Here is a 14,818-nt window from a genome sequence, read left to right as displayed (position 1 = left end):
CTTGACCTGGATACCTAGCGGTGTTAACGAAGGGTCAATGCGACTCAGGGGGTACGTATGCGGCCCCCCTGGGTTCCGACTCTAGGAACAAAGCACGCAGGGTGTGGTGGTCCGGAGCGGAAGGACCTTAATCGAGGCTCAGTCTTCTATGAGGGTTAGCCTCGCTCACCCAACAGCACATTGCACCACACACGTTAAAATTGAACTCTAAATGGCGAATTGGAACAGTCTGGAAATTCTTACCCCTAATATTCACATCCCCTAGTCCAGCTTAGGTGACTAGGCCGAGGATGCACCGGGACCTAGGCGATGTAGAGTAGCTTTTCTTTTTCAGCCTTTCCCTCAACAATTACTGCAATACAGGTGAGTTCCCTTTAGGTACTTGGTTGGCAGGTTGGACTTCCCTGGAGCCCTCACGATGTACTAAGCACAGCAAAGTTGGAGGAATGGATACAGCATCTCCTTAGGTTGTGCGTTGACATGGGACAAAGAAGATTGCTCAAGAAGAAGCTTTTTTTTGTAGGTACAACCCGGAGGAGAGCACTGGGGAGGCACTGCTTAGTCAGGGCTGGCTCCAGTGCTCTTGAACCCTGATCGGAAGAGAAAGGCAGCGGTTCACCGCGGCTGGTTCTCACTCTGATCGGGGTGGATTGATCCCCAGCTCTTCTGCCCTGAGTGGCTTGACCTGGATACCTAGCGGTGTTAACGAAGGGTCAATGCGACTCAGGGGGTACGTATGCGGCCCCCCTGGGTTCCGACTCTAGGAACAAAGCACGCAGGGTGTGGTGGTCTGGAGCGGAAGGACCGGAAGCTATCAGGGGGTGCACGAAGGTGACTGGACGGCGTGGCGGCCATTTTGGAAAAAGTGGGTGTAAGGGAAACCCTTCCCTGGGGCCTTGCGGTGTATGAAGCACAGGGAAGTGGAATTAATTAATTCCAGCATCTCCTTAGGTCGTGCGTTGTAATGGGACAAAGGAGATTGCTCAAAATGTTAAGAGCATACTTTTGTAGGCTAATCAGGTTCTCACTCTGATCAGGGTGGATTGATATTGAACTCTTCCGCATTGAGGGGCTTGACCTGGATACCTAGCGGTGTTAACGAAGGGTCAAGGTGACTCAGGGGGTGCACGAGTTCTCACTCTGATCAGTGTGGATTGATCCCCAGCTCTTTTGCCCTGAGTGGCTTGACCTGGATACCTAGCGGTGTTAACGAAGGGTCAAGGTGACTCAGGGGGTACACGAGTTCTCACTCTGATCGGTGTGGATTGATCCCCAGCTCTTTTGCCCTGAGTGGTTTGACCTGGATACCTAGCGGTGTTAACGAAGGGTCAAGCCTTGTTCATGCTATAGCATGCAGGGTGTGGTGGTCCGGAGCGGAAGGACCTTAATCGAGGCTCAGTCTTCTATGAGGGTTAGCCTCGCTCACCCAACAGCACATTGCACCACACACGTTAAAATTGAACTCTAAATGGCGAATTGGAACAGTCTGGAAATTCTTACCCCTAATATTCACATCCCCTAGTCCAGCTTAGGTGACTAGGCCGAGGATGCACCGGGACCTAGGCGATGTAGAGTAGCTTTTCTTTTTCAGCCTTTCCCTCAACAATTACTGCAATACAGGTGAGTTCCCTTTAGGTACTTGGTTGGCAGGTTGGACTTCCCTGGAGCCTCACGATGTACTAAGCACAGCAAAGTTGGAGGATTGGATACAGCATCTCCTTAGGTTGTGCGTTGATATGGGACAAAGAAGATTGCTCAAGAAGAAGCTTTTTTTTGTAGGTACAACCCGGAGGAGAGCACTGGGGAGGCACTGCTTAGTCAGGGCTGGCTCCAGTGCTCTTGAACCCTGATCGGAAGAGAAAGGCAGCGGTTCACCGCGGCTGGTTCTCACTCTGATCGGGGTGGATTGATCCCCAGCTCTTCTGCCCTGAGTGGCTTGACCTGGATACCTAGCGGTGTTAACGAAGGGTCAATGCGACTCAGGGGGTACGTATGCGGCCCCCCTGGGTTCCGACTCTAGGAACAAAGCACGCAGGGTGTGGTGGTCCGGAGCGGAAGGACCTTAATCGAGGCTCAGTCTTCTATGAGGGTTAGCCTCGCTCACCCAACAGCACATTGCACCACACACGTTAAAATTGAACTCTAAATGGCGAATTGGAACAGTCTGGAAATTCTTACCCCTAATATTCACATCCCCTAGTCCAGCTTAGGTGACTAGGCCGAGGATGCACCGGGACCTAGGCGATGTAGAGTAGCTTTTCTTTTTCAGCCTTTCCCTCAACAATTACTGCAATACAGGTGAGTTCCCTTTAGGTACTTGGTTGGCAGGTTGGACTTCCCTGGAGCCTCACGATGTACTAAGCACAGCAAAGTTGGAGGAATGGATACAGCATCTCCTTAGGTTGTGCGTTGACATGGGACAAAGAAGATTGCTCAAGAAGAAGCTTTTTTTTTGTAGGTACAACCCGGAGGAGAGCACTGGGGAGGCACTGCTTAGTCAGGGCTGGCTCCAGTGCTCTTGAACCCTGATCGGAAGAGAAAGGCAGCGGTTCACCGCGGCTGGTTCTCACTCTGATCGGGGTGGATTGATCCCCAGCTCTTCTGCCCTGAGTGGCTTGACCTGGATACCTAGCGGTGTTAACGAAGGGTCAATGCGACTCAGGGGGTACGTATGCGGCCCCCCTGGGTTCCGACTCTAGGAACAAAGCACGCAGGGTGTGGTGGTCCGGAGCGGAAGGACCTTAATCGAGGCTCAGTCTTCTATGAGGGTTAGCCTCGCTCACCCAACAGCACATTGCACCACACACGTTAAAATTGAACTCTAAATGGCGAATTGGAACAGTCTGGAAATTCTTACCCCTAATATTCACATCCCCTAGTCCAGCTTAGGTGACTAGGCCGAGGATGCACCGGGACCTAGGCGATGTAGAGTAGCTTTTCTTTTTCAGCCTTTCCCTCAACAATTACTGCAATACAGGTGAGTTCCCTTTAGGTACTTGGTTGGCAGGTTGGACTTCCCTGGAGCCTCACGATGTACTAAGCACAGCAAAGTTGGAGGAATGGATACAGCATCTCCTTAGGTTGTGCGTTGACATGGGACAAAGAAGATTGCTCAAGAAGAAGCTTTTTTTTTGTAGGTACAACCCGGAGGAGAGCACTGGGGAGGCACTGCTTAGTCAGGGCTGGCTCCAGTGCTCTTGAACCCTGATCGGAAGAGAAAGGCAGCGGTTCACCGCGGCTGGTTCTCACTCTGATCGGGGTGGATTGATCCCCAGCTCTTCTGCCCTGAGTGGCTTGACCTGGATACCTAGCGGTGTTAACGAAGGGTCAATGCGACTCAGGGGGTACGTATGCGGCCCCCCTGGGTTCCGACTCTAGGAACAAAGCACGCAGGGTGTGGTGGTCCGGAGCGGAAGGACCTTAATCGAGGCTCAGTCTTCTATGAGGGTTAGCCTCGCTCACCCAACAGCACATTGCACCACACACGTTAAAATTGAACTCTAAATGGCGAATTGGAACAGTCTGGAAATTCTTACCCCTAATATTCACATCCCCTAGTCCAGCTTAGGTGACTAGGCCGAGGATGCACCGGGACCTAGGCGATGTAGAGTAGCTTTTCTTTTTCAGCCTTTCCCTCAACAATTACTGCAATACAGGTGAGTTCCCTTTAGGTACTTGGTTGGCAGGTTGGACTTCCCTGGAGCCTCACGATGTACTAAGCACAGCAAAGTTGGAGGAATGGATACAGCATCTCCTTAGGTTGTGCGTTGACATGGGACAAAGAAGATTGCTCAAGAAGAAGCTTTTTTTTTGTAGGTACAACCCGGAGGAGAGCACTGGGGAGGCACTGCTTAGTCAGGGCTGGCTCCAGTGCTCTTGAACCCTGATCGGAAGAGAAAGGCAGCGGTTCACCGCGGCTGGTTCTCACTCTGATCGGGGTGGATTGATCCCCAGCTCTTCTGCCCTGAGTGGCTTGACCTGGATACCTAGCGGTGTTAACGAAGGGTCAATGCGACTCAGGGGGTACGTATGCGGCCCCCCTGGGTTCCGACTCTAGGAACAAAGCACGCAGGGTGTGGTGGTCCGGAGCGGAAGGACCTTAATCGAGGCTCAGTCTTCTATGAGGGTTAGCCTCGCTCATGCTACAGCACACCTGGCACCACACGCGTTAAGATTGGACTCTAAATGGGGAATTGGAACGCTCTCGAAATTCTTACCCCGAATATTCACATCCCCTAGTCCATCTTAGGTGACTAGGCCGAGGATGCACCGGGACCTAGGCGAAGTAGAGTAGCTTTTCTTTTTCAGCCATTCCCTCAACAATTACTGCAATACAGGTGAGTTCCCTCTAGGTACTTTGTTGGGAGGTTTGCCTTCTCTCGAGCCTGGCGTTGTATGAAGCACAGCAAAGTGGAAGGAATGAATCCAGCATCTCCTTAGGTCGCGCGTTGTCATGGGAAAAAGATTGCTCAAGAAGAAAGAAGTTTTTTTTTTTTTTTTTTGTGTAGGTACAACCGAAAGGAGAGCACTGGGGAGGCACTGCTTAGTCAGGGCTGGCTCCAGTGCTCTTGAACCCAAATCGGACGAGAAAGGCAGTGGTTCACTGCGGCTGGTTCTCGGCGTGGATTGATCCCCAGCTTTTCTGCAGTGAATGGCTTGACCTGGATACCTAGCGGTGTTAACGAAGGGTCAAGGCGACTCAGGGGTTATGCGGCAGGGGATGTGCGGTCAGAGGAGGCAAGGGAGGCTTGCTACGCCTCCCCAATCATGAACCTCACCGCACGTCACTGCTGGGTATAGATGCACGTACATGTATGACGCGGTCACGCGTGGAGGGCACCTTGAAAAAGCGTGATCTGAATGGCTGACGAGTTATTCCTATAATCCCGCAATCCAACCATCCATCTCCTCCCACCTCCCTTCCCTCTTTCTTTACCCGCAGCCCATCTACCTTCCCATCTTAAATGGCTTCATTTCATAGCGCGCCGGGAAAGGGCTGGCGTCCGCCGCTGCTTCAGCGTTCTTTCGGCCAATGCGGCAATCATGCTGGCCAACCCTACCTGACCTTTCTCCAATGATGTGTGTTTTCATACAAATATTTAAAAAGTAATTCCACCCTCATTGGTGATTTATAGAATCTATTATCTCAGATCATTAATCATTCGAGCAGCGTATGCTGATGACATGGGGGCTCATCCCTGGGAGGAATGAGGAGTGAGGCGCGACGTAATACCTCCGGATTGTGTCACTAATTAGGGGAGCAGTTCTCTCTCTGTGTGTGTGTGTGTGTGTGTGTGTGTGTGTGTGTGTGTGTGTGTGTGTGTGTGTGTGTGTGTGTGTGTGTGTGTGTGTGTGTGTGTGTGTGTGTGTGTGTGTGTGTGTGTGTGTGTGTGTGTGTGTGTGTGTGTGTGTGTGTGTGTGTGTGTGTGTGTGTGTGTGTGTGTGTGTGTGTGTGTGTGTGTGTGTGTGTGTGTGTGTGTGTGTGTGTGTGTGTGTGTGTGTGTGTGTGTGTGTGTGTGTGTGTGTGTGTGTGTGTGTGTGTGTGTGTGTGTGTGTGTGTGTGTGTGTGTGTGTGTGTGTGTGTGTGTGTGTGTGTGTGTCAGTCAACACACATTCACGGCTGCGTAATCAAAAGGTCTTATTCCAGGTGAAATGAAAGCGCAATGGGATGTGAAGGTATCGATTAGAGGTCTTCATGAGAGGGGACGCACATCGCTTGCGTGTAATTGCGAGATTGTAGACGAGCCACTCCGCCTCCAAAATATTTTTTTTTTTTTTTTTTTTGTTGCCTTAATATTATCATCCACAGTTTGCAGGATAAAAGAAAAATTGAAAAGATGGTGAGTACATGATTCCATCCGAGCTCCAGCCCAGCTCATTAAAGCTCAGTTAAAATTTGCATTTCGCTGCCTTCAGAACTAAAGATGGATGAAGTTGTCATTTAGGAAAGAGCATAATCACTGAAGATCATCTTGGACCCCCCCAGATGTATCCACCTTGACCGCGCCTTCTCCCAGCCAGCATCTTTGTTCCCAACAAATCTAACCATGAATCATCCCGCCCCTTCCCATCCCCCCCCCCCCTTCCTCCCAGTCTCTCCCTCTCTCTTTCCCTTTTCCAATCACGTCTCCAAGGTGACCCCTGAGTGTTTGTGCTTCCACTCATAATGGAGATCTTTTGCAACAAGACAACCTGTTAGAGGGTACAAGCTCACTAATGTGATTTCAAGGACCCCGGCGATGCAGCAACATCTGCTACATGCAAAGTGATGTCCACCTTATCTGTTTGTACACTCGCTTCATATCAGGCCTTTCGTTTGAAGTCCCTTCAAACCAGACTCGACTGTCCTGGAACCATCATGGCACGAGACCTTTTCTGCAATACCTCATTGTACCTCTGACTGGAAAATAATAATAATAATAGTAAATTATTATTTTAAAAAATTATTAATATTATTATTACTATTAGACTCGATTCTGTCTGCCTTTGAGCAGACCAAAACAAAGGATAAGACCTGAATCGTAGCGATTTCTGAAGCGCAGTTTCGAGGTGGCGGGATTGGGAAGGTGGAGATGAGAGGAAAGAGGAAATAGGAAGTCTGCGTGAGGCAAAGGAGGCAGAGAGGAGCAAAGACGGATGTGAGAAGTGTCAAGGCAAAGCAATCTTCCTGTGAGTGGAGGATTCCCTCATCTTCATACTTGCTAAGCTACACGCTTTGGGGATCAGGGAAAAATTGTCATGCCCGAGTGTGTCAAGCTGATTAGAAAATATGCATGCGATGAATGCCACATGCACACATGTGAACGGCATTCCATATTTTGCCAACCAAAACCTCGGCAGCAAAAACATTCTGGCTGTGAATTGTAATATATAACATATTTGAATATGTTTTGTGCGAAAAAAAAATCATTCACGGCTTGACAGCCCAAAAAGGAATTTCTGGGAACCAAGTTTGTCTTTTCATCCATTTTTAAACAGATAAACTGCCCATCTGATAACAAAGTGTCTGGCCGGCAACTTTCTCTCTTTCTCCTCCCCCCCAAAAAGTTTATTGTGCTAGCTCGGTTTTCCTCTTTTCAAGTCACATATTTTCCTTGACTGTTCTTCTCCCTAAGTGACCATTTTATTCCGCAACTAATTCTTAGCTTCGGTTGTCGAGAGGCCGACAAAACACGGTTGTTCCTCGTGAATATTTCATTTGGATTAAACATATAAGGGCTATTCTTCACTCAATTATTCATGCCAAGATGGGAAATATCATTGAGCAACTTGCATAACATCACATTTAAAGGGAGGGGGAAGAAGGTCTCCCTCATGAATACTTCATGAGACTTTTGGTTATAAGCGCCACAGGAAAAAGTGGATTTAGAGTTTTTTGGATGTTTGCTTAATGGCTACTGTTGCTCTATTCTGTAAACCAAAAAATAAAAGGCTCCTATGAATCATATATGTGAACCTCATACTTACCACGTTTTACATATTTCATTAGTGGAGATTAGTCTCTAAATCTGAAGTGTTATTATTCTATACTCGTCGACACCAGTATCTAATATTATTGAACGACAAAAACGTGTCCTGTCCGCTCGGGCACAACACCAAATTGTCGGAGGCCAAGAAGTGCCAAGCAGCAAAGTGCCAACAACTTTCTGGCTCCGAGACAACCGTAATCCATTTAGGCCTTCACATGAGAAACGATCGCAGCCTTTGTCCCGTGAGACAAGTCGGATTGTGAGGAGTCCTTTTTCAAATGAATACAGTAGCCAGATAAGGGGAACGGTTTGTCAGAATGCTAGCCTAAAGTCATGATAACAGCATGATGACGTGTGAAAAAACGATACATTAAAACTCCCGAATGCCACATTAACTTCTTCATTGCGTGACTTCAATGGAAGGGAGGGAAAAAGAATGTGACCAATATGGCCGCCGATTCACCGCAGTCTGTACGTTGCCATAATCGCGGCGGGTTATTGCGACGGCGGTAATTGTTGTGCCGCTTGAAATTATCTGCGCTCTACAGCTGCTTCTGCTGAATGATTCACGTGCCATTGTTCCGCTCGGCCGCTTTTGAGAAAGCCCGCTGAGGATGCCGTCAAACCTCTTACATGGTGTACAAGGCGCCGGCCGGGCTTCCGACCTGCTACAATACGTTGCGATTGTTGAAGTAGAACACAAAGTTGAATCAAAATGGAGGATGAAGTGTTTCTATGTGAAACTCATTCCAGTTGTATTGGCAAACTTACACTTGTGGATAGCGTCGATTGATTCGAGACTCGCTGCGGAATAAAGTGGAAGCTGTCGATAAATAGTGCTTTAATTCATTAACGTGTTGTGTTTGCGTGTTTAAAGATAGTCGTTTGCGTTTTATTTATTTGTTCATATATTTATTCATTATTGTATTGAGCAATATCATGAATGAGAGATGAATGTGTGTGACAACGTGCACGCCACAGGATGCGTGTCTTACCTTGAACTTTGTATAAACCCTCACCGTGCGGTTCACGTCAGCTCAAATATGAATTCATGAAATGAATAGTACCACATCGCTAACATTTATACAGTAGCGTAGTGGGTCTATGTGTTCGTCAAAAATGACACAGAGGTTTTACTAGTATTGCTTTGGCTTTTGACTGACTTTGGACTCTTCTGCCACTGTACATTTTATTTGTAGTTGTAAAATCCGCAAAATAAATCAATACGTGTGTATTATGTTGTATTGGGGCAAATATTTTCAAACCACTCACCAGCTCCTTCTTTTTCATGCACTCCATGAGGATGATGAACAGATGTTGGGCCTGTGTGCGGCTGTAGCTGAAGGTTTTCTGGATGGTCACCAGCAACTGGTCTCTCAGAGACTCGTTAATTATGCTGCAGAAAAGAAGCCGAGAGGAGCAGGATAAATGAAAATCAAACCAAAGAAAGGCCAGAGGAAAACAGAAGAGAGGGGGGGGGGAGAAAGCGGAGGGAGGGGGGAGTGGCAAATTAGATTTGTTGTCTGTAAGTGAAACCAAGGTTGACCGGGACTCTCGGCTGCTACAGTATTCCTCTTTAGCAAAATGAGTTTCATCCTTAACCGGACACAGCGAGAAACACTAAAAACAATTACGTGTCTCGTGAGAAACGCCTTGCATTATTAAAGTGATGCATCAGCATATTTTCCAGTAACAACTTTCATTTGCCGCATTTGTTTTGATCCCAATAAGCCGTTTCTCCTTAAACGTATTCATCATTACACATACTCGGAGGAACGCCGAACGGCGTCTGCGGTATGCACAATAGAATGAGATTCGTTCAGCATCGGTGCATTTTTGTGCCCGTTGCTTGCGCATCCATACGATAGTGCTCGCCGTCCACATTTTATGACACGAGCGCCTACCCTCCCTCCTCGGAGTATTTGTGACCAAATGCCAAGATGTCGGAGGCTCTTCCGCTGCCGTCACACACGACCACAGGGACCGGCGGGGTGTCCCTGAGGTACTCCAACACGATGGAGATCACATTTGGGCCTCCTTCCACAATGAGAGCCACCACTGGTACGCCTTGGCCAATACCTGGACGCAAATAAAAGACGAGGCACAATTCTCTGTCAAATGGGAAAACCATTAAAAATGCAACAGTTTTGAGATATTCTATTCCCCCGAGTGTCCATGTTTTTGGTTCTAACCGAATATCCATCCAGGCATGACGGCTCAGTATCCGCCCCCGCCTATTTAGCGGTTTGGGTCCAATCCATTCCTTAAAGCCGCCGCCACCCCTCTTGTCTTGTTTGACATGCTATTTCTTCTTGCCGTTTTGACTCCTGTAATTCAAAAAGCTGCGTCTTGCCGGATCATCCCTACGCCGCACTCCGGGGTCTGCATAATTTACACGCGTGGAAAGACAAGGACGGCGGGCGTTTGGCGCTATAGACTCCACCGTGACGTTTTGCCTCGCAAGGGGGACAGTTACATAAGGAGAATATTTTCGGGACTTCATCTGCTTCAAAGAGTTCAAACGTCACAAGATTAGACGAGGGCGGGACAGCAAAAATGGACGCAAGCGTAAAGAAGACGATCTCTTCCGTGTTTGCACGTTTGGGGTTTTTTTGATGGCTGCGGAGGCAATGTTGCGGCATCAAAAGCAAATGATCGTTAAAGTAAAAACCACCGTGGGGCAAATGAGAAGGGGGAAGCACAGCTGCGGCAGCTTTAATAGTGGGAAAAGCATAACAAGCAAAACAAAACCACAAAAGTCATGAAATTATCCCCAGCTTCACTAACTACAACATTTACATTCAGAATAATAAAAAAAAAAATCAACATTTTATACAACTTGCCTGCTCACCATCCATTTATTTATTTATTGGACACATTTCTTTTTTTATGACACAGACAAGTTAGGTTAGCATTCACTGGCTTAGCTGGTTTAGCATCTGAGCGTGTCTGCTGGTCGCCTAACTTCTTGCTTGAGGTTATTCCATATACTGGATATTCAACACACTTGCTACTAAGTAAATTATTGATGTCAATAACAAACACGTCCTGGGGGAGAGAATGTCTTGTAGAAATCCTAATAAAATATGGCTTTGAGTTAATTGACTTGAAAAATAATTGTATATAATAGAAATATCAATGTTTGGGAATAACCTTTCTCCATCAGTGTTTGCTATGTTGCTTTGATTGATTAGCTTCGACTTCTTTCCTCCGGCGTGCCTCGAAATAATCTTTAATGGCAACTGAAAAAGTACATGACGGAAAGAAAACGTGTGTGAGCGAGCTACCATAGCGTCATATTGCTTTGATTCAAATCCGACAGCCGCCCTAGCACTGCTAACGTGATCTTCTCTGTGTTTAATTAAATAAACTCCTGAAGGCTTGAGAAAGATCAAAGGCAGCATTATTTTCTATTTTAAAAAAGATCATAAGTCACTTTTACTCAGTAAAAGGTGTGTTCTTCCAAAAAAGAACATATTATGTTAGTGCTAACCTTTTATCACTGCGGCATATGGCGAGCGAGTCATAAATGAAGACTCTTGTGACCTTTTCCCTTCTGGTGGAAAAGGTTTGGTATTGCGCAGTCCGCGCACTCGCATTCTTTCTCCATCATGTCGCATTTCACCATTCACGCATGGAGCAAAAACGTCAGGTACTTCAAAAAGTTTGCCTGGGTTTTGTTCGACAAGGCTCTTGACTTTCCCGGTGCCGTCGCTTAATTTTAATCTTCCATCTACGGGCCGGTCCACGAACGAGGTCAGCGTGTCACGGCTAATCTGCAACGCAAGGCCTGATGCCTTTCGAGATTCAATTACCTGGCCTACTTCATCTTTATTTATTTATTTTCATCATGTGCTGTGATTAATGAAACTGCCCGTGGAGAAGGGTTAGCGAAGGTTACCCGGAGTGAAAACACGCATGTACGGTAACGCCCTCGTATATTATATTAGATTATATTATATTATAACTATTTCATTTATTTTCTTTCATACTGTAGTCTATAATAAGGTCTAAGCCACGTCACATATCGACAATTTGCAACCTCTAACCAAACAGAGTATACGTAATTGATTTTAAAATAATCGATTTCTTCTTATGATGTCATTTCTACAGTGTGACATAATAAAAGCCAGCGCAGGACATTTTTCACCTACCAGCCTCTCTTTCACCACACGTGATTATATGTGCAGTCAAACCTTTCCCCCTGTAATTTCTTCATTCCTTTAATTGGATGGCAGGCTACAGCGGGATGGAGCAGGGAGCCGTGCTGTGAGGAAAATTGATCCCGCCGATGCTTGATTTTGTGGGCAGGTAATCAAATTAATAACTGTCGACTAACCCAAGAGTGATATACTCCGGCAGTACTTCCCCGTTTCGCTCACGAGTCAAAGTGATATGGCTCACTTGTATTTGAAGGTACCAATGAAATTTAACAATGTAGAAGATATTAATAAGGCGAGACTGGACCACATCCTTCAAAACAGTTTCAGATGGAGTCGAATTTTCAATCCTGGTTATTTTGACTAAAATGCACAACGCACCTCCCTTAAAATGTTTCACCGGGCACATCAGATAACGATTAAAATTGCCGAATGTCAGATGAGCTCGCTTTAAACCTTTGTAGCAGTACCGCTTATCTCATCGAGCAGATCCCAAAAGGCTCCTCCTCGGATTAGATCGAAAGTTTAAGCGGGGGGAAAATTCGGAATCCCATCAAGGCACTTTACATTGCTCGGATGATGAATGTGTGACGACCGGGCGTCCCTTTGCCTTCCCAGCCCCTTTCGTATGATTCCAGGCATAGGATGACAAAGGGAAGTCCATGAGTCACATGACTGGAGGCTGAGCAGAGACAAAAAAAATGTTTATCGCATTCAAGCCAAAGACTTGGTGGCAGATCAACACGAACGGAAAATGACGATATTAAAGCAAAAGTTTATTTTTTAGTTTAGTAAGTTTAGTTTATTAAAGCAAAAGTGTCCTTGTCTTGAAAATAAATGGAGTCCTATTTTTGGCGTTTATAAAAGGTGTTTGCGTGCATGTTGACAACAAAAGGAGGGAGCGGAAAATAAATCATGCCTTCCCCTATCCAGCTCTGTGTCCCTGACACATTTGAAAGAATATGACGAAAAATGCATTTCAAGAGGGAACGGGCGACGGGCTCCAGCCCTATGTCTGACTGCGAGAATGAGAGAAACGCATTTTGTATTTGTGACAATCCATTTGGGTTCCCCGCCAAGGTATTAAATGGACATTGAAAATTGATAAATGAAATGTGACAGGGGCTCAATAGCAAATGAAGAGCGTGCACATGAGCAAATACACATTAATAGAGTGTAAACACACAGTACACGCTCCAAAAATACAAATGAGCTATTGCTGCCCTGTTATGAACATGATACTGGATATGTGGGAAATACTATCATATTAATTATGCCTCTCAAAATGTTCACGACATAGCTGACAAATGCCTCATACTGGAAAAAGTAAATAAATAAATAAATAATTAGATAAATAAGTAGATTAAAAAATTAGAATAAAGAAAAATTAAAATAAATACATGTAAAAAAAAAAATAAACACCACCTTTTAGCATTCACTGCGTCAATGATTGGGGTCAATCATACACGCGTATGAGTGTGACTCACGCGTGTTGATCTTCTGCAAGGAGATGTGTTTCTCCAACTGTCGCCGCAGCCTGACCTCGGCGCCGTACTTCCCCGTGGTGCCGTTGTCGGCTAAGATGAAGTGCGAGTGGAGGCTGTTGAGAACCGTCAGCTTGCTCAATGGGTTGGACATGGTCTGATACGGACGCACCACCTGCACAAAGTATACGTGTTTTAAAAAAAAAAAAAAGCAGCTGAATAATCATTGTTCTACCTCTCGCTTTCTCACTTACGTCTTTGCCAACGAGATCCTCCTGATTTTCCACGATGCCCCAGGGAGCAATACCGATGGTGCAGATTTTTCCCCTGGACTTGGAGGCGTGGTCTTTTAGCGCATCACCCACATGACGAATGACCCCTAACATAACACAAATAACACATTGGTGATGAAATCATTCACATTCAATAATTGATTCAATTTGGTGACGTGTGGTATTTGACCTGTATTGACCCCTCCGGTGAAGATCCAGGCTCCGGTGGTCATAGCAGCCTTGATGAGCCCTTTGCCAAAAACCTGTTTGAGTTTAGGCTGCAGTTCAAAATTCTGCAGCCCCCCGTGGACGGAGATGAGAAGCTTGGGCAGCTCCAGCTGCCACTCCTTGGTCATCAGATGCAGTAGCAGGTCCGGCTTGGTGTCGTAAGACACTCGCACGTACTGCGGACGAATGGACACGTGATCAGTGATTGTGCTGATGCGGGAAAACCTTGCTTGTTTATATTTGTTTTTTTTCAAGTCGAAAACATGCGAGACAGATGTATGCTATAATTAGAAGCCGTGTGCGTTATCAAAACATCTGTTGATTTGATCTAATTCATCCACAGACACCCAAACTAACATATGCATGGCATGAATAATTCAATGGAGAAAATAAATGAGCTCCGATTCACCTGTTATCATCTACGGCGACCGCTGACAGTGAATCAGGTGCAAAAGTCATTTGAAACAAATTCATTTTCACTACGAATTATCTTCAAAGTACAGAGACTTCATTGATTATTCTCTCTTGAATTATTCTGATGACGAATGGGGAGCCAACATGTTTTGTAGCTTCTCCTACAGTTGGTAAGATATTGAGTTCTGTGACAACATACATACCAAAGACTCACTTTTATTCCGACTAAAAAAAAGTTTCTAGTATTTTATGCTAGTTGTTATTCAGCGAGAGAACATGGATTGGTTTCAGAACAGTGACTTGGATGCTTCTAATAAAAAAAAAAAGATGGAGATGAATGAGCGATTATTATTATATTGCATTATCCATCCATATATTATATTATTATTACTCTAAGTAATTTGAGCCAATTTCAGAATCCCGTATCCAACTGGTTGTTGACCAAGTTGTTGTGCAATGATTTAGCATATGTGCAGGTGTTCACCATGGCTTTGTTGGAATGTCCTCCTCCCTGGAACTCAATGGTGCCGAACGCATCCGTCGGGCTGAGCTGAGTGTGTTTGCTGATGGACCACTTCTCAGACAGAGCGTCGTTCTTGGCCGGCCGTTCCGCCTTATCATTGTGACTGGATGAGATGCCGGGGGGAAGGCCCACATGCTGTCCTATCAGGCGACCGCAGCAGCACCTGCGGGAGATCACAACCCGACTTGATACATTTCTCTACGGTCAAAAGGTTGTCGTGCCATTGTGCGTCTGTCAAGGACAAACGCGGATGACAAAGTGTGTCCGG

General features: G+C 46.1%; 1 protein-coding gene across 1 annotated transcript in view; it reads right to left on the bottom strand.

The window, feature by feature from the left end:
- The window catches only part of trpm3 (transient receptor potential cation channel, subfamily M, member 3), a 76,806-nt gene that overhangs the window by 27,406 nt on the left and 34,582 nt on the right, over positions 1-14,818 (bottom strand). The window contains exons 2-7 of the mRNA XM_085908975.1: positions 14,512-14,748; positions 13,576-13,789; positions 13,368-13,492; positions 13,117-13,288; positions 9,374-9,548; positions 8,742-8,865 (exon numbers count right to left, since the gene is read on the bottom strand). Coding sequence (XP_085765101.1) covers positions 8,742-8,865; positions 9,374-9,548; positions 13,117-13,288; positions 13,368-13,492; positions 13,576-13,789; positions 14,512-14,748 — 1,047 coding nt within the window. The remainder of the gene's footprint in view (positions 1-8,741; positions 8,866-9,373; positions 9,549-13,116; positions 13,289-13,367; positions 13,493-13,575; positions 13,790-14,511; positions 14,749-14,818) is intronic.

This window comes from Syngnathus leptorhynchus, chromosome 4 (genome assembly GCF_054491065.1).
Source record: "Syngnathus leptorhynchus isolate UIUO chromosome 4, UIUO_Slep, whole genome shotgun sequence".
NCBI lineage: Eukaryota > Metazoa > Chordata > Actinopteri > Syngnathiformes > Syngnathidae > Syngnathus > Syngnathus leptorhynchus.
This window is presented reverse-complemented; position numbering and strand designations above follow the sequence as displayed.